At 36.3% G+C, this 27,042-nt stretch overlaps 1 protein-coding gene across 3 annotated transcripts in view; it reads left to right on the forward strand.

The window, feature by feature from the left end:
- Nucleotides 1-27,042, forward strand: part of LRRK2 (leucine rich repeat kinase 2) — a 139,174-nt gene that overhangs the window by 111,084 nt on the left and 1,048 nt on the right. For all 3 annotated transcript variants that reach the window (XM_030322197.1, XM_030322199.1, XM_030322200.1), the window contains 9 exons: nt 7,089-7,259; nt 8,497-8,597; nt 14,348-14,542; nt 15,600-15,793; nt 17,318-17,390; nt 18,183-18,367; nt 21,926-22,078; nt 23,767-23,975; nt 26,299-26,370. In XM_030322197.1, the coding sequence (XP_030178057.1) occupies nt 7,089-7,259; nt 8,497-8,597; nt 14,348-14,542; nt 15,600-15,793; nt 17,318-17,390; nt 18,183-18,367; nt 21,926-22,078; nt 23,767-23,975; nt 26,299-26,370 (1,353 nt within the window). The remainder of the gene's footprint in view (nt 1-7,088; nt 7,260-8,496; nt 8,598-14,347; nt 14,543-15,599; nt 15,794-17,317; nt 17,391-18,182; nt 18,368-21,925; nt 22,079-23,766; nt 23,976-26,298; nt 26,371-27,042) is intronic.

Genomic DNA, 27,042 nt, shown 5'->3' on the forward strand with positions numbered 1-27,042 from the left:
ATGGCTTCAACCGTGCCAGCATCCATGGAAATACAGTAGTCTTTGGGCAAATAACAATGTTATTCTCTGGCTATACACTATTATCTGAGAGAGATTATGAAACATGCTCTACTCATACTTCTCTGAAAGTAAAAAAGGAAAGAAAACATGTTTCTCTGCATGATGTGATATATAGTCAGACCTAACTTATAAATTTCTTAGATGTTTGATCTATGGATCTTTACCTTATTTCCTCATTGCATTTGTTAAAATGCAGGCTTATCTGAAAAAATGTCTAAAAATTGTCTAAAAATGGTGTTTAGACAATGAATTACATTTTCCCAATTATTTTGATACTGTAATTGTTATGATAATTCCCCAGGGAAAATTTTCTTTAATCTTTACTCATTTATTCAGGCATCTGGCAATAATTTATTGAACGGTTTCCAAATACCAAACTGGTGCAACTGCTTCATAGCTGTGTGGTGCTGATCAAGGTTTACTTTTGGGGGCTCAGTTTTCACTTAAGAAAATTGTGATGAGAAAAAGTAATGCCTACCTTATAGGGTTGTATTAAGGGTGAAATGAAATAATCCACACAACTAGCATACAACAGGGCTTGGCATATTGTAGTTGCTCTATGTCAGCAATTGCTCTAGTAGTGAATTTGGGGGAATGTGCGTGAATAAATGTGAATTTTACCCTCCAGGAGGCACACATTTTGCCATGACAAATAGGATTACACAAACCAGTAATCATATTTTGTCAGTTTCAGTAGGCAATCAATGTATAGTGATAAGAGCACAAAGGAACAAGTAATTAACTGAGCTGTAAGTTGTCAGGACTTCCTTCATAGAGGAGGGGATTCTGGAATTATATCTTAAGGATAAGCAGGAAGTTTGAGAAAATAAAACAAAAAAATAATAAAAAAGCAGGAGTAGGCATTCCAGGCAAAAGGTACTAAGGTATAATATGACTTGTTTTATTCAGATAACTGCACAAGAAATTCTTATGGTCTAAGTAATAGATGGAGTATGGGGGGTTATTTAGTTGAGTGTTTTTCAATTGTGGCTGTGTACTGATGACATGTAGAGCTTAAAGAATGTATCTCCTGGGGTTGTATCATTTACAATTCTATTTTAGTAAGCATGGAGTGGAACTCTCAATCTGGCCACAGCCTAGAAGCTCCTAGAGAATTTTCAAATATATGGATCTCAGGACCTCATTGCCAGGGATTCTGATTTAAGTTCTGTGAAGTCTGGGATGGAGCCCAGATATTGATATTATTAAATATCTCTAGGTAATTCCAATGTGCATTTAAGTTCAAGAGCCACTGGTCTAGAATGAGGGTCAAGAACATCTTCAGTGTTTCGAGCACGCAAATATTTCTGATATACAGCCCAGTATGACACTTTTCTAGCTCATGAAGGGCCTTTTAAATCATGCCAAATAATAGCATCTTTCAGTTTGGGGAAGTCATTGAAAAATATTCTTATTTGTTAGCGAAAGGTTTGCATCTCGGCATCATGCCAGCATGAATCGATGATAAAATGGGCAACTGAAATTTTGGTACTGTCTCACAGTGGGGGGAAATGTTATTTATAGAAAAACTTTTAACAAGATGATAAGTATTTGCTCTAGATTTTGAAAGTATGCGCCTATGATAGAAACAAAAATTTAAGAGAGTAAATAAATATGAATGGAGTTTGGACTTATATCCAAATTTTTAAAAAGTAATGTCAGCTACCTTCAATTAATCTTTCTCTATGGTGCACATTCTAGGCACCATAGTGGATTCTGGAGATGCACAGATAGATATGACTTTGTGAACTATTTGGCTGTCTGGAATCTGTTAAACACTGGCTGTGAAGTCAGACTGAGTTGGAATTCTTGCTCTACCCCTTACTAGCTGAGACCAGAGAAATTACCTTTTTTCCTTGGTTAAACAATAGTAACTAATAACAGTATCTATTTTAAGGGATTGCTGTGAAAATTAAATTCATATGAAGAAATTCATAAAAAGTGTTTGGTACAATGCCTGGCACATTCTACCTGCCTTTGCTTTCCCCGACTTTCTGCTCTTTCTTCTCAACTTAGAGGGCACCAGGCTCTGATTTTGTTTCCCTTCCCTGTGCTGTGGGCTGGAAACTCTCTGCAGGGCCATCAGAGGACTCATCTTGTTGGTTCGCTGTCTCTCAGGGATCACTCTCCTGTGCTCCTAGTGTCCAGTGTTTCATATATCTTGTCTGGTTATTTCATTGTTTTATGTACAATGGTAAATCTAGCCCCTCTTGTTCCATCTTAGCTAGAGGTAAAAGTGACACATGCTTAAATAAAAGACTTATTTGGACAGCCTGACTTAACAAATGCACATTTAGGATGTCAGTTAGTACTTGACATTTCTAGTCTTTGAGGGCCATTGATGCTAAACAGGGTATTCCTTCAGTGTGGTGATATGGTCCATGAGCATCAGAGGTCATTCATAATATTAGACCATAGATCATGTGGCAGTATGGTCCCTTTGTGAAGATGCAGGAGATGTTCCTATTTCTAACCTTTCTCAATGGCAGGTGATAGTAGAAGTGTTCATTTTCTTCCCAAATTAAATTCAGTGGTGAATAAATTGCATAGCCTGAAAGTTCATTCTTCCTGTTACTACTATGGTGACAAGCATAGTTAAATGTAAAGTGAAAACTTTGGAAGTACTTGCAGCTGCTGTTCCAGGGGACGCCTCGGTGATAAGGTACATGTAGAATGCATGGCTTAGACTGATAATCAAACATCATGTTGGCAGCTTAGGTCCTAACACTCTCAGTCCCCTTCCTCCCAGTCATTTTGGTTTTGAGGTGAAGGACTCCATGATGAGGCATCTCAGGCCAAGTCATTTTATTTTTTTTTAAACTTTATTTATTTATTCTGACAGAGAGCATGAGAGGGGCAGAGGGAGAGAGGGAGAGAGAGAGAGAAAATCCTAAACAGGCTCCACATTGTCAGTCTAGAGCCCTTTGCGGGGCTCAAACTCACAAACCACAAGATCACGACCTGAGCAGAAACCAAGAGTCTGACACTTAACTGACTGAGACATCTAGGCGCCCCAGGCCAAGTCACTTTAAAGTAATATTTGATTTACAAAACATAAGGGCACGAGGTGAAAGCAGAAAATGCTATTAAGGAGGTCAAAATACGTGTTTCTAATAAATTAGCAGACATAATTCTTACCACTCTCATAAGATAGAGATATATCTGTATCTAGATTCGATTGTGCTTAAGTTTTTAATAGCTGTATTGTAAATTCTGCTTTAGTTTTCTTTTTCTAATTAATATTTCATGGACATCTTTCTGTGTCAAACATCAGTTTTAGCAGTCACGTCGCATTTCATTGCTAGTATGCACAGTATTTACTTACTTAACCACATCTTGATGTATATTTAAATTTTTTTCTGACTTTTTGATATATTGACAGTGCTTTAATTGGCATAATTGTAAATTTAAGTTGTCCATTTATAAGAAATAATTTTTTAAAGTTTATTTATTTTGAGACAGAGTGATTACATGCAAGCTGGGGAGAGTCAGAGAGAGAGAGAGGAAGAGAGAATCCCAAGCAGGATGTGTACCATCAGCATGGAGCCAACATGGGGCTCTGTCCCACAAACTGAGAGATCATGACCCGAGCCAAAATCAAGGGTTGGCCGTTTAACCAACTGAGCCACCCAGGTGCCCCTGTCCATTTATGAAACTAATTTTTTAAAATTAAATTCCTAGGCATGGTATTGCTGGTGTGCATATTTTGAATTTTGAAACATTAATCGCCTCCTAGAAAAGTTAGTAAATTAAAATTCCCTTCATACTCAAATTAGAGCTCTCATTTCCCATTTGGAGTTTGTTACTCCTTTTAATCTTCATAAAATTCATAATCAAAAATGAAAATGTTTTATGTTTTTGTTATGTTTAATGTTTTTATTTTTAAAGTATTTATTTGCTTATTTTTCATTTGAGGCTAAGTAATCTTTATTATATAGGACCTATTTTTCCTTTCACATTCTGTATGATTTTGTGTCTTTATTCATTCGTCGATGTCCTTACCATTCATCAATCTGCTTTTAGTCGTGTGTACTCTTTGCCTCTCTTATATTGCAGGTATTTTCAAGTGTAGGGTTTTTCCTTCAACCTTGTTTATGGCATATGCCAATGTAGGGTTTGAATCTTTGAGGTACAGAACTTTTGTTTCTTTTACCTTTTGGATTCTGATTTTCCTGATATGTTTCATCGGTGCTACACCAAGAACAGGGATGATGGGGGTGGTCTGTCCCACTGTAGGCAGTTGTTTATTACTTTTAAATTCTCTAAAGATACTGTGAATTCATCAGGTGAATTTCAAGCAGCATTTAGAAGTGCCTTATATTGTAATTGAGGTATCTCCTGAATATATAAATAAGGATTATGTTCTCCCAGTGGGAATTGTGTCAATGAAGATATTTATTTTGAAAGGAATAAGATAAGAAGGTTAAAATCATTTCCGTGTTGAAGTCAATATTTCTTTCCATATCCTCGCAATTATCTTTCTTAGCATCCCCTGACTCACTAAGAAAAAAAATTCTAACCCTCTGTGCAGCTTTAACATCTGTGGATTGATGCCTAGAGGGCTAAAAACTGTTGCAACAGGATGTGCCTTGGATGAGAATGTAGATTAAGTGACCCTTGAGTTTTTCTACTCTAAGGTCCCATGATTCCAAATCCTAATGTTTCTAACAGCAAATTTACCAAGAGACAAAATATAGTGAGTGTTTTAATAGTCTTTGAATGGTACCTTGCTATAATAGATACCCCAAAAATGTGTTGAATGAATAATAAATAATTGGATGAGATTTATTTTAACCTCTAAAATCCCTTTCACATTCTAGAAAGGTAAGCATAAATATTCTTAATGAACTAGCTAATGTGTGAGCAGCTCATTTAAGTACTCTTGAATTTACCATTCATTATCTTTGTGGCCTTAGGAAAACACATAACATTTTTATGTTATTTGTAAAATGGAAAGTCCTCATCTGCCCACCACAGGTGATTTTTGTGCATAGCTAATGAAATACTTAGGAAATTATCTGTAAGGTGCTATAGGAATATGAATTGGGTATTCATATTTTACATTATGCTTACATGATGTCACAGGTATAGTTTATTAGGGATCTTTTTAAGAACTGTCTTAATTACTTACACAATTCTTGAGTTTAGGGTATGAGTATGAAATTATGGCTATGTAGGAAAATGTCCTTATTCTAAGAAAATACATATTATATCTATCAGTTGGTCGATTGACAGATTGATCGATATATATATTATATATATGGGAAAATGGTGAGTGTATGTGTGTAGAAAGAGAGAGCATGAACAAGCATGGCAACATGTTACCTGGAGAATGTTAACGATTAGTGCAATAGGGATTATCAAACTCAAAGATGACATCCCATCTTTCTGATTCTTCATGTCCTTCCTGCCTGGTGAAGGACTGCTGGGCCTCTCATCTTTTGATGGTGAACTCTCTGTCCAGCAGAACTCTTTCCAAATTCAGTCATTTAGTTCTTGAAGGCTGTAAATTCATTATTTCCCTGGCTACATATTTAAACTACAGTAACAATCCTGTATGTTCATTATAGAAAATTTAGAAGTATAAAAAATTAAAAAAGGGTAAATAAAAGCTACCCATAATTTTAGCACATGGATAATAATCATTATTACATTCAGATATATTTGCAAACTGTTTATTTTGAAAATATTTAAGTCTACAGAAAAGCTGAAAGTATAGTACAATATATACCTATATGCCCTTGACATGGATTATTAACTGTATGCCAAACTGTTCTTTCTCTCACTTTATTTGTATATGAATTTGAGACATGAAATTAAATTGCAGACATCATGTTGCCATGCCTAAAAATACTGACATGTATTTCCTTAGAATAAGGATGTTTGTTTCCATAATCACAATACCATTATCATATCTAAGAAAATGAACTCAGCTGATTTTTTTCACATATTTGATAAATTTCTGTCCTTTAGGATTTATGTCCTACGTGTCATCTTAAAAATGATTTTTAAGTTAATGCATAGTGCACATTTAACCAATTTCCCTAAATAGTTGGATTTAATTAATTGTTGATATTTTTACTATTATGAATCATGTTAAAATTACTCTTTTTTTTTGAAGAATTTAAAAATTTTTTTTTCAACGTTTATTTATTTTTGGGACAGAGAGAGACAGAGCATGAACGGGCGAGGGGCAGAGAGAGAGGGAGACGCAGAATCGGAAACAGGCTCCAGGCTCCGAGCCATCAGCCCAGAGCCTGACACGGGGCTCGAACTCACAGACCGCGAGATCGTGACCTGGCTGAAGTCGGAGGCTTAACCGACTGCGCCACCCAGGCGCCCCTTTTTGAAGAATTTAAAAGCAATTTATTTCTATTGTGAAATGAGAGGTTTTATTTACCTTTAAAAGAGTTTCAGTAATGAACCAGCACCTGAGAGAGAGGGCTTTTATTTGTTTTTTAGTCATGGTTTAATTTTTATTTTTCCATTGGGTAGGAAGAGCTGAATCACAAGCCCTGGAAATAATGAGGGCATTGGATTTTAGTCAGGTTAAAGTGACTTGGAGTGAAGTCTAGAAATCTTGTCCCTCCTGACCCCTCCTTTGTCCCTCCTGACCCCTCCTTTGTTTGCAACACTTTCCTGGGAATAGTTATTTTTAGGAATCAGAAAAATGATATAGGTTTTTTCCCCTTATTAGACTTACTTTAATTATGAAACATGATTTAATAATCATTATTGGATGTTTATCCTTATTATTTTTCAAGATCAACCTTGAGGTGAAATGTAGCACAGGGCTGTTAACTGGCTACATGTCTCCTTATAAGAGGACATAGCCTGGTATAGAGCTCATCTCCTTGACTCTTCATCAGCATATATGCCTAAGAATATTCCTTCTTGGGTGTATGGGTGTTGAGCATATATATATATATTTTTAATATGAAGTTTATTGTCAGATTGGTTTCCATACAACACCCAGTGCTCATCCCAACAGGATGGGCATATTTATTAATATATCTGCTTCCTTTCAGGGTTTCGTGCACCTGAAGTTGCAAGAGGAAATGTTATTTATAACCAGCAGGCTGATGTTTATTCATTTGGCTTACTACTCTATGACATCTTGACAACTGGAGGTAGAATAGCAGAGGGTTTGAAGTTTCCAAATGAGTTTGATGAACTGGCAATACAAGGGAAATTACCTGGTAAGTGTTATTTTATGTGCAATAAAGATTATTATTTTTAATATCAGCAGCTTTCTTTCCAAGTTATTTAATTGTGGTTGTAGACTTAATTCATTTCACAACTGATGATTTTTTGTTTAGCGCATGAATATTCTTAATTCCTGTGACACAATAAAAATCACATGAGAAAGATAGCAGTTTCAGGCTTTTTAAAAATACCCCAAATTCATATTAATGTATTTGGTATTAAATTTAGAAGAATATTCAGAAAAGGAAGTTGCTGTTGGAGCTCCATGCTGAGTGATTTCTGTTCTTATAAAGAGTTACTATGTGCTCATTAGCCTGGAGTGTTTTCATGTTCTCGGAGGGAGATAATTTATATGCAGCAATGGAAGGTTGAATTATTTATAATAATAATTTTTAGTAGTAAATATTAATAAGAATTAGTAAATGATTGTTTAGTGAGATCAGATCTCATTTTGAATGGTTGTCTCATGTTTTTAAGAAATTCTAGGATGTTGTCATTCATTCCTTAACTATTACTTCAGTTCCCCTTACAAAATACTCTTTTAAATGTATGTAGCTGTTTTTCATAGTTTCCGCTTTTTTCTTTCACTTAAGGAATATTTTTGAGTGTATGCTACGTTCCAGGTACAGAGAATATAGCTTTAACTACCTCCTTTTGGGGGATCTTTAAAGATGCCCACTAAAAGAAAATTTATTATTATTTGGATAAACTTTCAACACAATCTAGATCATCACCCTTATTTTACCAGTTATCTTTCCAGTGACAATTCCCAGGTCTGTGGTTTATACCAACCAGAAGAACGGCATACCTCTTATAAAAAAGAAATGTGCACAAACTGACTGTAGGTATATGAGGATTAAATGCTTGCCAAATTTAAGTATTAAAATTAAAAGTAATTCCACAGAAGTCTAATTATTATATGCACAAAATTTTTTTCACAGTATTTGTGAAATGCAGGTGTGGAATGAAAATTTGTTATTCAATTGGTATTTGTGTCTTTTTTTTATATAATAAAAAATCAGGAAGTCTTTTTTGATGTCTCTAGTAGAGATAAGGCTAGAAAAATTATCTTTAAGTTTGTGATATAAGTAGATCCATAATAAATGTAGAATTATGGAGATCAGAGTATTTCTTTGCATGGTCTGGGCCTCTCATACACAATGAAAGGAAATGAAATAGTTGTTCTGATTTGTTTAATGTTCTAGCATGATATGTTTTTGAATGTTTTAGATCCAGTTAAAGAATATGGTTGTGCCCCATGGCCTATGGTGGAGAAGTTAATTAAAAAGTGTTTGAAAGAAAATCCTCAAGAAAGGCCTACTTCTGCCCAGGTATGATTATAGTCAAAATTTATCAATATTTTATACAGAACATCAATATATGTATACACATATATAATCTTCACATATATATTCAGATATATAAGTAAACATACACATACAGTTTAAAACAGTCATAATGCAAAACTCCTATATTCCCCACCACCCATGGCACAAAATAAAGAGCATTGCCAACACCCTGGAAGCCCCCATATGCTTCTTCCTGATTGTATCACTCTCCTTTCCCTAGAGATGTAGTCACTTTCTAACTTTGGAGATAATCCCTGCTTTTCTTTTCCTTATGTTTGCTATCCAGGTTAGTTTCCTGTATTCATCTTCTAGTTAAAATGGAATTGTAATCATGTCATGTACCAAGATATTTTCAGTTGCTCTTCTAACCTTATTTTGTAAGCTTTATGGAGGTTGTTAAATGTACCCATTGATTATTTACACTGCTGTTCCATTCCACTGTTTGAATGATCAACAGTATATGTACCCATGGTCATATCTTTGGGTATTGGTATTGTTTCCAGGTTTTTGTTATTATGAACAGTACTGCTATGACTATGGTTGTACTTTTCTTTTTTTTTTTTTTTTTTTTTTTTTTTTTAAATTTTTTTTTTTCAACGTTTATTTATTTTTGGGACAGAGAGAGACAGAGCATGACCGGGGGAGGGGCAGAGAGAGAGGGAGACACAGAATCGGAAGCAGGCTCCAGGCTCTGAGCCATCAGCCCAGAGCCCGACGCGGGGCTCGAACTCACGGGCCGCGAGATCGTGACCTGGCTGAAGTCGGACGCTTAACCGACTGCGCCACCCAGGCGCCCCAGACTATGGTTGTACTTTTCTAGTGCAGAATGTATGAGAGTTGCTTTGTGGTATATACCTGAGTTGAATTGCAGAATCATAGAATATATGAATATCCGCATTATTTTCTGAAGAAGCCGTACCAGCTTAACACTTCTATTACCTGGATGTGAGTGTAGCCATTTCTCTATATATTCTCCCCAAATTTTAGTGCTATCTGGGTTCTTAATTTTTTCAAATATACTGTCTTATGTATTGATTTACATTTTCCTAAATACTACTAAGGATGACCATGTCTTTGTATGTTCATTGGTTATATATGTATTTACCCTTCTGGGAAATACCTGTTCATTATTTTGCCATTTTTTCTATGGGATTATTTGCATAGAAATAAAATAAGTAAAAGAAAAAAAAAGAAATACTAATCCCTCGTTGGTTATATATACTGCAAATTTCTTTTCTGAATTTGTAGTTTGTCTTTTTATTTCCTGTAGGGTGCCTCTTGATGAATAGAATTTCTTAATTTTAATACAGATAAATTTAACAACCCTTTTAATGGTTATTACCATTATGAGGTCCTGTTTTAAGATGTCCTCATCTCTCCTAGAGTCACACAAATATTTATCTATGGCTTCTTCGAAGTGGTTAAAAGTTTTGCTTTTGGGGGCACCTGGGTGATTCAGTCAGTTAAGCATCCCAACTCTTGATTTTGGCTCAGGTCATGATCCTAGTGTTGTGGGACTGAGCCCTATGTCAGGCTCTGTGCTGAATGTGGTGCCTGCTTAGGATTCTCTGTCTCTCCCTCTGCTCCTCTCCCCTGCTCATGTGCTCTTTTTCTGAAAAGAAAAAAAAAAACTGTTTTGCTTTTGGCATTTAAGTTCTGAACCCATTAGGAATTGAAATTTTTATCTGGATCCAGTTTTTTTCCATATGGATAACTAAATTTTCCAGCTTTATTTATTAAATAGTTTCTTCCTTTTTTTTCTGTTGATTGTTTCCCCCTAGTTTCACTCTTTAATATGTCAGATACTCACACATCCACACAGATGTTCTCTTCCATTGGTCAACTTATATGTTCTTCCTCTAATACTATCCTCTGTTAATTCCTGTCACTTTATAAATCTCGTTTCTCTACTTATTTTTCTTCTCTAGGAATGCTTTAGCTTTCTTGGATTTAGTTTTTCTATAAAAATTTTAAAATCACTTTGTCAGCTTTTATGAAAAACCCTATTGTGACTTGGATTGGCCTTGCATTGAATCTGCAGACAATTTGGGGAGGATTTTATCTTCATTACATTAAGTTTTTCTATTCTTGAATGTGGGTTATCTTTCTATTTATGTTTTCTTGTCTTTCTTTTTTTTTTTTTTTAAAATTTTTTTTTTTAACGTTTATTTATTTTTGAGACAGAGAGAGACACAGCATGAACGGGGGAGGGGCAGAGAGAGAGGGAGACACAGAATCGGAAACAGGCTCCAGGCTCTGAGCCATCAGCCCAGAGCCCGACGCGGGGCTCGAACTCACAGACCGCGAGATCGTGACCTGGCTGAAGTCGGACCCTTAACCGACTGCGCCACCCAGGCGCCCCTGTTTTCTTGTCTTTCAATAAAGTTTTATGATTTTGCATACAGGTCTTTCACATTTTTTTTCTTAATTTTCTTGCTGCAAATTGCTTTAAACTCAGTTCCTGGTTTGAGATTTTTTTTTTTTTTTTGAACTACCTAGGCGATGGGAATCTGGTCTACAAATGTTCATGAGAACAAGCTTTTGAATAACAATTTCTCAGGGTTCTTTTCCTTTCTCCCCCTTTGTCAAAGGCAACTTTCCTCATACCAGTGAAAGTGGAAGCGTGGGGTGGCTTTATTTCTGGTTCTCATTTACTCTGAATATATAGTCCTTTGGGGTTCCAGATTTATGGGAACAGGCTTTTATTGGACTCCACTTTGGGAATGCTCTAGATTTAAACTTCTTTCTTGCGGACTGATAAGATATCAGAAACCACACATCAGTTTTGCCTTCAATAGACAAATGCCTTTAAGGAAATATCTGGCTTTAAGTTTCAGTTGACCTCTCTGTCTTTCATTGGATTCTTTCACTAATATTTTGTCCTGATAAGTCCTATGATGTTGTCAGATCTTTAATATTTTTAAGAGATTAAAAAATAATTTCCTTAGCATTTTAAGTTACTTTTAGATGGGTGGTTTGTCCAAATAACCTTTCCCACCATATTATCAGAAGTAAATTTTTTACTGTGTCTTAATGTTTATTTATTTTTGAGAGAGAGAGAGATAGAGCATGAGTGGGGAGGGACAGGGAGAGAGGGAGACACAGAATGCGAAGCAGGCTCCAGGCTCTGAGCTGTCCGCACAGAGACCAATGCGGGGCTCAAACTCACAGACCGCAAGATCATGATCTGAGCTGAAGTCGGATGCTTAACCGACTGAGCCATCCAGGCGCCCCCTTATTGTGTTTTAAACTGAAAAAGATTTTAATAGATCAAAATAAGAGCTCTCTTTATGTTGTGGACTCTTGATTTTGTATCATAATTTATTGAAAATTTTTTGTTCAACTTTAATTTTTTTAACGTTTATTTATTTTTGAGACAGAGAGAGACAGAGCATGAACTGGGGGAGGGCCAGAGAGAGAGGGAGACACAGAATCCAAAGCAGGCTCCAGGCTCTGAGCTGTCAGCACAGAGCCCGATGCAGGGCTCAAACTCACAGAGCGCGAGATCATGACCTGAGCCGAAGTTGGATGCTTAACCGACTGAGCCACCCAGGCGCCCCGAAAATTTTTTGTTCAGCTTTAAAATGTCTACTCAAAAATAGCTGAATACATATGCTGATTTTATCAAGAATTATGTCATTATCTTGGCTACTTTCCCTACCTTCCCCTTCCTAATTTTATTGAGACATAATCGACATAAACACTGTGTTAGTTTTAGATTTACAACATGACGATTTGATACATGTATGTATTCTGAAATTATTACCACAGTCAGTTTAGTTAACATTCTTTACCTCAAAGTTATAATTTTTTTCTTATGTTAATAACTCTTAAGATCTACTCTCTTAGCAACTTTCAGATATTCTGTGTGATATTGTTAACATTAGTCACCATGCTATACATTACATCCCTGTCTTATAACCGGAAATTTGTACCTTTTGACCCGCTTCACCCATTTTACCCACTCCCATGCCCTGCCTTTCACAACCACCAGTCCATTTTCTGTATCTGGAAGCTTTGTTTTGTTTTGTTTATTTTATTTTATTCTTTTTTAGGTCCCACTTATATAAGTGATACAGTACAGTATCTGCCTTTTCTGTCTGATGTATTTTGCTTAACATTATACCCTCAAGGTCCATCCATGCTATTGCAAATGGCAAAATTCCCTTCTTATTTAATGGCTGAATAATATTCCATTGTGTGTATAGGTACACACATACATATATACATATACGTATATATCTTATTTTCTTTATCCGTTCATCCATTGATGGACACTTAGGTTGTTTCCATGTTGTGGCTATTGTGAATCATGCTGCAGTGAACATGGGGGTGCAGATATCCTGTAAACATAAATGCTTTCATTTGCTTTAAATTTATACCCAGAAATAAAAGTTGAATGGTTTTTCTATTTATAATGTTTTGAGAAATTGCATACTGTTTTCCATAGCGGTTGCAGCAATTTCCATTCCCACCAACAGTGTACAGGGAATCCTTTTTCTCCACATCCTTGCCAGCCCTTCTTTTTTCTTGTCTTTTTGATAGTAGCCATTCTGACAGGTGTGAAGTGATATCTCGTGGTGGTTTTGTTTTGCATTTCTGATGATTAGTGATGTTGAGCAATTTTTCATGTAAGAGCTGGCCATTTGTATGTCTACTTGTCTTTAAATTTTGGTTATAACTGGTATTCATCACATAGACTTCTTGTATTTTTAATTTGTTTTTCACAGTAAAATTTCCATAGCTTAATTATTATTTTATTCTTTACTCCTTTTTAAGTTCATTCATTTATTTTGAGAGAGAGAGTGTGACTGGCTGACAAGCAGAGAGAGAGAGGGAGAGAAAGAATCCCATGCAGTTTCCACACTATCAGCACAGAGCCCGAGGTGGACCTTGACCCCCAAACTGTGAGATCAGACCTGAGCCAAAACCAAGAGTCAGACACGTAACCAGTTGAGCCATCCAGGCGCCCCTACTCTATTCTCCTTTTATTTTCAACAATACTTCACCTTGTTGTTTTTTTTTTTCTTTTTTTTGTAGTATATGATAGTATTTGACTTTGACCTACCCACTTAATCTTTAAATATAGTATATATTAGACAAGATGGGTAAACTCCTTACCTTTGTCAGATGAGACACTGAGAGAATAAGGAGCTTTCTCTGCATCTCATGAGTGGAAGGCAAGTGGCTGTATCGTGGCTCTAATGCCACTCTCCCGAGTCCTGGTTCTGTTTTCTTACGGTTCTCTTCCCCACCCCCACCCTGTCTCTCTTGTTCTTTAGTGCTTCAAGGAAAAGCATGAAAACAGAATCTAGAATTGATTTGTGAATTTCATTACCAAAGATCAAAATTTCTTTTCCCTGCAACTGGCAGAAAGTCTATTCTGTTGGTGGCCTGTGTTTATCTGTAACATGATGTGGCTCTGCAGTATAGAGTTGAGTGTTGAATAGCTCCAGTCTGTACTACATTTCTGTTCAGTTGGCACTTCTGGGATTTTCTCTTTTTTCAAGTTACAAAACATACATACAAAAGAGTATATTTTATGCTTAGTCTAAAACTAAGTATTATTTTAATGTAATTTTATCTGTAGTTTGGATTATTAATCTCGTTGCTTGGATTAGATCACAGTTTGTTATAACATGCAGTTCTACGTTGTGCACACTAATATGATCTTTCAAGAGGACATGTGTTAACTTGATGCATATTGTTTTGTTGTTTATAAACTTTCTCAGGTCTTTGACATTTTGAATTCAGCTGAGTTAATCTGTCTGATGAGACATATATCGATACCTAAAAACTTTATAGTTGAATGCATGGTTGCTACAAATCATAACAGCAAGAGTGCAAGCATCTGGCTGGGCTGTGGGCACACTGACAAAGGACAGCTCTCATTTCTTGACTTAAATATGGAAAAACACACTTCTGAGGTAAATCACAATACTCTTTAAATTACAAATACTTTAGAAAATTTATTTTGCAGGTTATGCTAAAGAATGTATCAGTTAAAAAGTTACTTAGAAAGAAGTGAAATGAAAGCAATGTAGGAGTGTTGTTAGGTTAGTTTTCTGATGGAACAAGAGTATTTACATAACATTAAATAGTCTTTGTTTTGTTTTAAAATCATAGTATATGTTTGTCTCAGGTCAGGATCCCTAGAAACAGAGTTTAAGACAAAAGAGTCTTGTACAAGTGATGTAAGGAGAGAGTAACTTTTAAGGAAGTGAAGGAAGCCAATAGAATAAGGGAAGAAATTCCACAACAATGTAGTTTTTGAAGAAGTCTGCTGTCAGTCTTCAGCCATGAGAGACTGGGGTGTGGATAGCAACACAGATTGGTCTCTCAAGGCCACCAGTCTTTCATTCCCACATGGCAGTCAGGCATTGGCTGCGGTCTGCCCAAGGGTGGGTGTGGCCACGCCTGCCTGCCATTTCTGACCAAGCCAGCTCCCAGCAGTGGAGGGCAGTTATGTGGTGGAGGGTGCAACTCTGAGCTGTTAGTAATCAGCACTCACAGCAGCTGGGGGTTGGTGCTCATGACTGAAAGAGAAAATCCGGGTACTGCTCTACAAGATGGGTCAACAAATTGTATTAGCAGAGATAAGATAAATTTCTAGACTTAAAAAATAAGCTAATATTGTGGCTGTTGGTGTAAAATACATGTTATGCCTAATCATTATTCTTAAGGTTGAACAATCCTCTCACATTATTTTGGTGGAGTGAGAAATATGGATACTGAAAAATATTTTTCAATTTTAATTTTAGTTTTAGATACATTTTAGATAGGCAAAGTTGTTTGCCAGTTAACTCGTTTATTATTGGCAGTTAAATAAAATCGGCATTGTTTTTAAAATTAAGAGCAAGAGAGTAAAAAGAGTTCAGTGTATGGATAACGATGTTTTTATTCTATTCAAATTCTAGTCACTTGAGCCAGAATCAAGTTCATTAGAGTGTTGTTTTTTTTTTTTTTTTTCCTTTTTTTTAACAGGAAGTTACTGACAGCAGAATACTGTGCCTAGCTTTGGTGCATCTTCCTGCTGAAAAGGAAAGCTGGATTGTGTGTGGGACACAGTCTGGCATGCTCCTGGTCATCAGTACTGAAGATGGGAAAAAGAGACATACCCTTAAAAAGATGACTGATTCTGTAACTTGCTTATATTGCAATTCCGTTCCCAAGCAAAGGTATGGTAGTGAATTTGACCATTGGAGAAAGTTCCATACCTTTTAGATGACTGATTGTGTGGAAAACTTTGATTGCTTCAGCAAAGACTGCTCATTTTTAACATATTTCTATCAATATGCATATATTAAAGGGCATTGTGGGAGGCCACAAAGATATTCTTATAGATCAAGCTGAGGCAGTATGAGACAGGTCAGTCCTTTTCTTCAGGCCAACCAGCCCTACTGCTGGTATTACCGCAGCTCTGATCGATTTCATTACCACCCTTCACATCAGGTTACTTTTCTTTGTAAGTCCTCTTCAGAGATAATTTTCCATTTATTCTTTTTTTTGAATATCAGTAGCCTATTCCATATTGGTTTAAAACATGTCAGTTAACTATCAATTTGGGAAAATACCTAATAAATGAATTCGTAAGTTATTAATAGGTGAAAACGACTCAACCATTCTTGGTTACAGGGATCTCATTTCAAATGAATTTATCTAACTGGCAGAATTTCAGATGTGAGTAACAGGCTGATTGTTATAATACTTGGGGCAGGATGATTTCCAGGAGCCATTAAGATTATACCCCATATATTTCTCCTGTTTAAGTCAATACTGGAAAATAAATAAGTACATTAGAAAACCGTGAAACTCAAGTTTTTGGCAGCTGAAATATAAACTCCACTGGCAGTTTTGGAGTTGAAATTATTTGGGTATTGTCAGAGAAAAAATTCATTCATCAGATGGTGTTAAATCAGCAAGGAAGACTTTATTTAAGATTATTCCAATAGGGGGCAGAGATTGAACTCAACTTTACTGATACAAAAGGTGGGAGAGTTTTTAATATTGATGGAGCTAGTGGAAATGTACTGCAGGTCATTGTGGGAGGCTCCATGTGATTAACTGATCTGTCTTTGCTAATTGTTGCTCATTGAAGTTAGGCTTCTACCCTCCCATGGAGACTGTGAGGTGGGGCTCTGCTTTTCTTTTTTTGTTTTAATTTTTTTAATGTTTATTTATTTTTGAGAGAGGGTCAGAGAGAGAGTGCACGTGCGTCCGCGTGTTCATGGGGGAGGGGCAGAGAGAGAGGGAGACACAGAATCTGAAGCAGGCTCCAGGCTCTGAGCTGTCAGCATAGAACCCAATGTGGGGCTCGAACTCATGAACTCAGATCATGACTTGAGCTGAAGTCAGACACTTAACCGACTGAGCCACCCAGGTGCCCTGGGGTCCAGCCTTTCTTGATGATTACATTTCAAAAGGAAGGCTCCCAGTTCCTTGAGAAAGACATATCTAGGTTGTAAAACTGACAGGCTGGGAGAGGAGTTACATCTCAAATGTGCAGAGAAAGAATTTACAGTTGTAAATTTTCTAAAGTAAATGCTGTAAAAAAATAAGCAAATTATAAAAAGGGAGGTCAGGCGCCCATAGAGTCATGAAGAAATCTGTCTAAAGTTTAGTCAACCTAGGGGGAACGTTATGGCCATCTTGGTCAATATAAGCATTCTTTTTATAACAATTTTGACATTTTTTTCTTTTAGCAAGCAAAAAAACTTTCTTCTGGTGGGAACTGCTGATGGCAATTTAGCAATTTTTGAAGATAAAACTGTTAAGGTAAATGTTGAATCCATTCTACATCAAAAAAAATGTTAAGTTCTTTGTTTTATGTATGCTTATCCCCACTCCCCTTCTAAGTGATTATAAACTCCAGAAGAGCAAAGATCACAAATACAAATACTCTTTTCACCTTTTTTTCCCATCAAATCTTGCATACCATAGAACCTCTATAAATGTATGTGGACTGGCTGTACATTTTATATAAATGAACTAAGGATAAAATGGTAAATGAGATCTGATTTATAATGTTAGGAATGAAAATAATTCTATTTTTATATAGATGAAGTGATAATTCCTTATAAATATATTGTGGAAGAAAACAAAACTTAAGTTTTAAATCTGGTTTGCCAAGTTTTTCTTTAGCCTGGAGGAAATCAATTAACTTTCTGTTCTTCAGATTCTCATTTATCAATAAAGCATTTATTCCTCCTTCCATCCATTCATCTTGTGGTTCCATCTATTTATCCAACATCCTACCCTTTATACTCCTTGTTATCAAAAAACATTACTAATGAGAGACAGACAAGTAGAGTATAACCCCTGGGTTATTTGCTGTACATTTTTTGCATGGAAAAGTAAAGAGATTGGTTATAAGGATAATGTTTTTGCATACCACTTGAATTTGAATACTGTTTTCATAAATCCTTTGAAAAATGTATCCTGAATTTTTATCTTAAGATCTCTAGCCATTTAAAATGGAATAGTAGCTTTTAGAAAGCACAGCAAATTTTACAGTGTTTCATTCTGCAGCTACTCAGTTTATTGAATGTGTTTCTCTTCTTGGCAAAGTGTAAAGGAGCCGCTCCTTTGAAGATACTAAATATAGGAAATGTCAGTACTCCACTGATGTGTTTGAGTGAATCCATGAATTCAACTGAAAAAAACATTATGTGGGGAGGATGTGGCACAAAACTTTTCTCATTTTCTGATGATTTCACCATTCAGAAGCTCATTGAGACAAAGACAAATCAGCTGTAAGTTATTTCTATCTATACAATTAATTTGCTACTTTATTCATATTTATTCTTTTTTTTTTTTGAGAGAGAGAGAGAGAAAGAGAGAGTGGGGAGGGGCAGGGAGAGAGAGAATCTTAAGCAGGCTTCACACCCAGCGTGGAGCCCTACTTGGGGCTCAATCTCATGACCCTGCGATCATGACCTGTGCTGAAATCAAAAGTCAGATGCTTAACCAACTGAGCCACCCAGGTGCCCCCATGTTTATTATTTATAATCATATTAATAATGTTGTTGTAACCCAAGCAAAAATCTTTTAAAATGCGTAATTAATTTTTCTATTAAAAATGTCACCCAGCCTAGTCACGTTTGGGATAAAATATGAAAAGCCGTGATGATCTTAGTAGTATTTGTCAATCTCAATTTTTAACAATTTCATTATCCCTGTATCAAATTAAACATAACTTTGAAAGGTAATAAAGTCAGTATTTTACTTCATCTGTGGGCTTTACATATGTGCTTTAGATAACTTGCATTAAGTATTGATTGTAGGAAACATGCACCTCAGGAATAAAGTCATCTCTAGATTCGGTAATTATACACATACCCTTTCTACAGCAAAGTTAGTGATACCACTTTCAAGCAAAAATAAAACAGAAACCTTGTCCCCATTTGTTCTTTCAATTTTTAGAGTTGTGTTTTAACCAAATCATTGCAGTTGGCTCTCATAAGAGCCACATTCCTCAGTGAGAAGCAGCGTAGGTTGGTGGATAACAGCATAAATTGTAGTTCAGATATTGGCTTTGCTGTGTGTTGGTTATGTGAACTTGGGCAAGAACTACTCAAACATCCAGTCTTCTCTAATCCGAGGATTGTAATATATCGTACCTCAAAGGGATGTTTGGAAGACTAAACAAGAAAATTAATATAAGGAGCTAACATAATGCCCAGCACTTGGTAAGCTCTCAATAAATACTACTCGTGATTAGTATTAGCTTTGAGTCACAAATCCTCATCTCAGGGAATATCCTGGCTTCTCAATATCCATCTAATCACCTAAAACCTAAATTTGAGAGTAATCCTGGACTCCTTTATCTTTTACTCCCTTTGTCCATTTAACTCTTCTAATTGACACTCAAATTCTTTCATTTCCCACTTTCCTTCTACTGCTTGCACAGGCCAGGCTACCATCCATCATCAATAACCATACTAACAACAGCGTCTTTTAACCAGTTCTCAAACTCTGATTGTGTTCCTTCAGTCTGTTCTCAACATTGCAGACAGAGGAGCTCTTCTAAAACACAACTCAGTCTGGTGTCAGTCTCTTGCTTAAAACCCTCAGTCACATCCCATTGTCCTTTGTTTGAAGTTCAGATTTCTTAAGGTAGTCTACCAGGCCCTGTAGGATTTAGTCCTTACTTCCCTCTCTGGATTAGTATTTTGCAGCCTCCTTGCTGCCTGTGCTTTAGACAAGCTGAAATCATCTCAGTTCTCAAAGACAGCCTGCTCCCTTTCACCCCCAACCTGTGACTGTGATTTTCTTTTTTCCTGGCTGACTAATATGTTCCCTGCTCGTTTTAATGCAAATGTCGCTTCTTCTGAGTGGGTTGTCTTTGATTCCTCCTGTGCAGATTAGATGCCTTGGATTTGTTCTTCCAGTTCAGCTATTATTTCCCTTCACAACATCTACCATACATTTTTATAAAAGAATTTTCAAAAATGCTCTCTTAATACTGAACTTAACTGGTTCTCAGCATTGGCCCCACTTAGAAACCATGAGATAGCTGAAAATACTATTATGCCTGGGACTCACCTCCAGACCAATTAAATCAGATGAATTAATCATGGGTGAGGCCCAGATTTCAGTATTTTTCTTTTCAGGCTCTCATGTGATTCAAAGGTCTTTGGGGTTCAGATACACTGCTATGTATTGTAAATTCTCATGGATAAGGACTTTTGTTTTTCTCTCTCATTCACAGATTTGTTTCCTAATGTGTGGTAAATGGATAAATCCATTTTCATTCTGTAATTTCCACTTTTTTTAAAAAACATGTTTTTATTCATTTATTTTTTTAATTAATTTTAATTTTTTGAGAGACAGAGAGAGAGAGGGAGAATGCACACAAGCTGTGGAGGGGCAGAGGGAGAGAATCTTAAGCAGGTTACATGCTCAGTCCAGTCCCACAATGGTGAGATCATGACCTGAGCTAAAACCAAGCATTGGATGCCCAACCAACTGAGCCACCCAGGCATCCCTGTAATTTCCACTTTAATCAACCTAAAAAAAAACCCTGAAAATATTTAAAAAGAAAGGCCCCCAATTTTTTTTTTATTTCATAGAGCATGTTATGAGATCATGGGAATCAACTCCCTAAAATTCCACATAAGATTTGGAGTATAAATGCTGTACTAGAGAGAACACCCATAAACATGGCACTTGCAAAGCTGTTCATCACCTGAAAGAGACGAGGATCTGGTTTCATAGACACTTGGAAGTATTTGCTCTCTTCTCAAAAAGTGTCTCCTGTTGCCTTCGTCTCTCCCTGGCTAAGCAGATACCGCATTGCTAATTAGATGCTGCTTCATCCTCATTACCCTCCTCATTGTCATCAGTTCGCGCTGACAGAGGCATGGTGGGTAGTGAGAGATGATGTGGTCTCTGGAGTCACAGGCCTCCAGAGACTTGTCGAGTCCTGCTTCTGTGACATGCTGGTTATGTGGCCTCGAGCAAGTTATTTAGCCTTTGTTAACTTTCTCTCATTGCAGACATGGAGGTTTGTAGTATTTTATAAGATTGTTATTGAGGATCAAATGAGAGAATGCACAGAAGTATTTTATAAATTCTAAAATGTTATGTAATATTTGTACTAGTTTGAACTGTCTTCTGTTATATACAGCAAAAAAAAAAACTCAGAAAGAAATTGTCTAGAATGTAGTGGCTCTCTGGCAGCACATATTTTTGCCTCCCTTGCCAGAACAAGAAAGAGGAAGAAAAAAAAAATCTTCCTGCCCTACAATAAACTAAAGGCTTTTAAACGGTGTGACATTTTCATGTCATTTATCTGGTCGAATTGCAACTTTAACCATTTTTACTTTTTCTTGGTTGTTCATTCCTTCTATTAGTTCATTCTGCATCCATCCATCCTCTGTCTGTCTACTTAACAAACTGCCTACTTTGTTAGCTAGGCATTTTTTTCTAGATAGGTTCTTATCTATCTACACTTGTATCTGCTAGATAGATAGGTACTTATCCATGGTGACTCTTTACTGGATTGTGGGTATATTGAAAAGACATGGTCCTTGTCCTTAAGAAACCACATTTGCAGTCTAGTGTCAGGGACACACTAATTAATGAATACGATTTGATACTTAATGAGGTCTGTAGTGTTACAGGTATACCAGTGCGGGAAAGGAAATGACTGGTATATTTTGATAGGTCAGGGAAGTATTCCAGAGGAGCTGACATTTAAGTTAAATAAACATCAAAGGCTAAGTAGAAGTTTGCCATGAAGGTAGGGCCTATGCTAGCCAATCTGTTTGCAAGAAATGAAGAATAGTGACATTCTTTTGTCCCTCTAGGTTTTCTTATGCAGCTTTCAGTGATTCCAACATCATAGCAGTGGTGGTGGACACGGCTCTCTACGTTGCTAAGAAAAATAGCCCATTTGTGGAAGTATGGGATAAGAAGACTGAAAAACTCTGTGAACTTATAGACTGTGTGCACTTTTTAAAGTAAATTGTTTTCTTTAAATTGTATTTTACTGTGGAAAGAACTCAGTGTGAAATTGACCCTCTTAACAAATTTTTAGGTGTACAACATATTATTGTTCACTATAGGTACAATGTCATTGGTTCTTATTTTGTGCTTATTAGAGCCGTTTTTATACTTCAGACTTAGAGAGGCAATATGGCTAATTTTACTTTGTTTCTACCTCTAACTAGAACACTAAACAACTCAGAAACAAAATTGCTAATTCTTTTCAGCACCATCTCTTGGTATCTAGCAAGTAGTTTCATTTTGGAAAACTAAAAAAAAAATAGGAACATGATATATATGGTTTCTTCAAGATATTACAAAAAAATATTCACCAATGAAAAAATAGTATGTTATTGGAAGTGATCATACTGGATTCCTTGCTGACTGTACATTTAGTAGTGTTACAATATCAAAGTTTACTACTTGTAATTAGACTACAGGTCCAAGGATACTTTGTTCTAAAGACAAAGTCACGAAACAATTTAAAAAATGGGGGAAACCTACTGGACTGACCAATGCACGAACTGCTTAAGGATAAAGGATCAAGACACCAGACTGACAACCAGTTCTTAGTCTAATCCAGCACATCTCAGACTTTAAATCACGCACATCTTTTGTGTGCTGCTGGTGGGAAGGGGGACCACTCAACCTTATTTGGGGAGGGGTAGAGAGAGAGGGAGACACAGAATCTGAAGCAGGCTCCAGGCTCTGAGCTGTCAGCACGGAGCCTGAACTCACCAACCACAAGATCATGACCTGAGCTGAAGTCGGACGCTTACCGACTGAGCCACCCAGGCGCCCGTTTTATCTTGTTTTTACGTATAGATTTTTTATTCTTTGGAGAACATTTAGATTACACACTGTATCTATAAAATGAAACTTCAAGGTTGACTTTCCCAGAATGTTTTCATTTTTCTCTGGATGGTAAGGAGATTGACATTCGGAAGTGCTGACAGTTCTGCCTGGTAAAGGTTCCCTTACTTCCTGAAGTCCTAAAAGTATTAGAACTGTTTTATTTCCAGACACCTCATTTTTGTCAAGAATTATTCATTGGCTCAGAGAAACATTTAGTGGTTTGTATTGATATCTTTTACATGTAAATGATTAAAATTTAATTTTCCTTTGTAACTTTTAGACTTCATGGAAAGAAACTTTTTCTATTTATATTGGGCAAATTTATTCTTTTCTTTTACACTGGGTTATATAGGCTTATTATTTATAAAAATTATATCCATTTTTAAAGTTTATGTACTTATTTTGAGAGAGAGAGAGAGAGAGAGAGAGAGAGGGAGAGAGAGAGAGAGAGAGAGGCAGGGAGAGAATCCCAAACAGGCTCCACTCTGTCAGCGTGGAGCCTGATGCAAACCTGAGCCAAAATCAAGAGACAGACGTTTAGCCAACTGAGCCACTTTATTTTATCCATTTTATTTACTTTAGAATTTCTTGAAGGGGCTGTGTTATCTTTGATAATTTATGTTTCAAGGAGAGAAGCCACTTTGATGTTCTGTATTTAGCAACACTCGTTTTGTAGAATTTTAATGATATATAATGTATACTATTATGTATTCATAATTTAAAATGCTATATATAGTGTGCATGTGTAGACATCTGCTTTATCTCTTAATTGTTGATAAAATTATTAATGCATACTTTATGGTTTTAGGGAGGAAATGGTAAAAGTAAACGTGGAATCAAAACACAAAATATCTTATTCTGGGAGAGTGAAAACTCTCTGCCTCCAGAAGAACACTGCCCTCTGGATAGGAACTGGAGGAGGCCATGTTTTACTCCTTGATCTTTCAACTCGTCGAATTATACGTATAGTTCACAATTTTTGTGATTCTGTCAGAGTCATGATGACAGCACAGTTAGGTAAGTTTCCTTCCTTTCCATCTTTTGTGATATTGTCTAAGACTTTAAAAATATGCTTTTATTTTTAATTTTAGTCTCACTCTCTAATGCCATTGGACATGTCTCAGAAGGTCACATCATGAAACATAGAACTGGGATACATTTTAATAGGATCATTAAAAAATGGAGGGAATGGATGCTTTCAGTCCCATTAGAGAAGATTATTGCAGCCGAGCACCGATTCTCGGTTCTACTTTCTCTGTATCTAAGGCAAAAGAGGAAATAGATAATTTTGAGTATTTTTAACTTAAAAATATTTTTGTAATGTTTATTTATTTTGAGAGAGAGAGAGAAAGAGAGTGAGTGGGGGAGGGGCAGAGAGAGAGCAAGAGAGAGAGAGAGAAATTCCCAGTGGGATGCTCACACTCACAAACTGTGAGATCATGCATGACCTGAGCCACATCAAGAGTCATAGGCTTAACTGTCTGAGCCACCCAGGCACCCTGAGTATTTTTAACCTTTTAATCAAAGGTATTAAAGCAAATGCTTATTTTAACCAATTTAAACTTCCTACCCTTCTTAAATTTGGTTTTTCATTCTATCAACAAATTTATATGCTTGTAACAATATATGGCGAACTCTACAATCTGCAGGTATTGACAATCATGATGTTTTATGCAGACTTTTATGTCTTTTCTTGCTCCTACTTTTCTATTTAAGTATGAAGAAATCATAACAGCACATGAAATATATTTTCTACATAAATACATTCCATTTTTTCTTTTAACTAATTATTAGGCTTAGAGAATAGTATTAACATATATACAAAGTTGATCACCAAAATAACATGGGATTAGGTTCTGCAAAGCGAGAGTTTATATAACTTTAGTAAGTAAGTCCTAGTGTGTTTGACAGGTGAAGCAAATGGTCATTTCCTTTTACAGGAATATATTAAGGAGTGACAAGTGTTACTCCTTACTCTCACCCATTTTTTATGACTGGATGTTGAAATTGCACAGGAGTTACACTAGATGCTGTGAGTGATTGGTGACTCTCAGCATACTAGCGTTGTATCTCACAATAGTGGGTTGTCTCTCTACTTTTATTCTACCAAGGTTGTTAAGTCCTTTAATTTGTCTGTACTTTTGTACCCAAATCATTGTTCATTACTGAAATTATGTGGAATTTCAGTGGTTTAATTGATTTTTAAAGTAAAGATAAATTTAAACATAATCCACAGGTGCGGCAGGTACAATGTGGCTTCATCTCACCTTTGTAGCCTCTGCCATTTATCACATTGCTCCCAGTGCTTTCTGATCTGGAGAATGTTCAGTCCCTCTGGGATACCATGCTTCACGCTGCCTCAATGTTTTTCATGTGCTGCTCATTCTTTGCTTATTTAATTTCTGTAGTTAATTAAGCCAAGAAGGTACACTAACTCTTTTTTCAAAATGGTAGCTCATATGTCAAAACCTTCAGAAGTGAACACTGATTAGGTCAAACTTCCCTCTTTGGACTTCTCATAACATCTCCCTTACATAGCATCCATCCTGGTCACAATTTTTTTTTTTCATTAGTGTCAATCTCCTCACTAGAATATAATAAACTCCATGTAGGTTGAGTCTGCATGTGTTTGTTTACTTCTTTACTCCCCAGGGCCTTGCCTCCTGTATAGAAGACGTATGACAAATATTTGTTGAGTAGTGAGTGACTTAAGAAGAACGTATGGTTCTGTGACAGAGTATCAGTATATCATCCATCCAACTTTGTTTTTTTTGTGTGTTTTTTTTAAATTTTTTTTTTCAACGTTTATTTATTTTTGGGACAGAGAGAGACAGAGCATGAATGGGGGAGGGGCAGAGAGAGAGGGAGACACAGAATCGGAAACAGGCTCCAGGCTCTGAGCCATCAGCCCAGAGCCTGACGCGGGGCTCGAACTCACGGACTGCGAGATCGTGACCTGGCTGAAGTCGGACGCTTAACCAACTGTGCCACCCAGGCGCCCCTTATCCATCCAACTTTGTATCCAAATGATTCACATTTGACTAATGCCAAAGCAGTTTCACACACATATCATTTAATATTATAACTCTGGGTGTATAAATTTTAGACCCATTTTTCAAAAGTTAAATTATTTTCTCAGATTAACACAATTAATAAAAATTATAGCAAGGAATGGGCCACAAATTTTCCAACGTTAAATAATTGCTGATCTTGGAGCATTTTATTCAGTACAATTGAAGTGTCTCCTAAAAAGCAGAATTATACGGTAATTTCTAATGACTTTTTAAAGTTCATCTTATTACATTGTTTTAACAGACAACTCATATATTTTTTTTTAAAGGAAGCCTCAAAAATGTCATGCTGGTTTTGGGGTATATCCGGAAAAGTACTGAAGGCACACAACACCAAAAAGGTAGTGTTTAATAAGATACTGTATTCCAAACGCAGTACAATGACACTGATGATTATAACATGTTATGTGTTTTATACATTTATAATAAATATATACTATAATACTTCAAGCATTTTAAAATTTTTTTCAACGTTTATTTATTTTTGGGACAGAGAGAGACAGAGCATGAACGGGGGAGGGGCAGAGAGAGAGGGAGACAAAGAATCGGAAACAGGCTCCAGGCTCTGAGCCATCAGCCCAGAGCCTGACGCGGGGCTCGAACTCCCAGACCGCGAGATCGTGACCTGGCTGAAGTCGGACGCTCAACCGACTGCGCCACCCAGGCGCCCCTCAAGCATTTTAAATTTGTAGCTTCTTTATAGTGTAAATAATTTAAACATAAATCCTCAAAATTAAGTTTTAGTAGTTGAGTAGTATTTTTTCAGATGAAGTAGAAATATCAACCACTATAAAATGAGAAGTAGCCCAAATTTAAACTAAACGTGGTTATTTTTCCTTACAGTTTACCTATATCCATATGAGCTCCGATTTTGAACAGTGTTTGAAAAAACTATTTCTTTCAGAAAGTGAAACATCAGGTTATTAAAAGTTCACACTCTTTTTGAAATGTAGTTGTTTCTGTAATACACTTTAAACATTTTCCAAATGTAGTTTCTTATGAATGGCAATGAT

The sequence above is a fragment of the Lynx canadensis genome, chromosome B4, assembly GCF_007474595.2.
Source record: "Lynx canadensis isolate LIC74 chromosome B4, mLynCan4.pri.v2, whole genome shotgun sequence".
Taxonomy (NCBI): Eukaryota; Metazoa; Chordata; class Mammalia; order Carnivora; family Felidae; genus Lynx; species Lynx canadensis.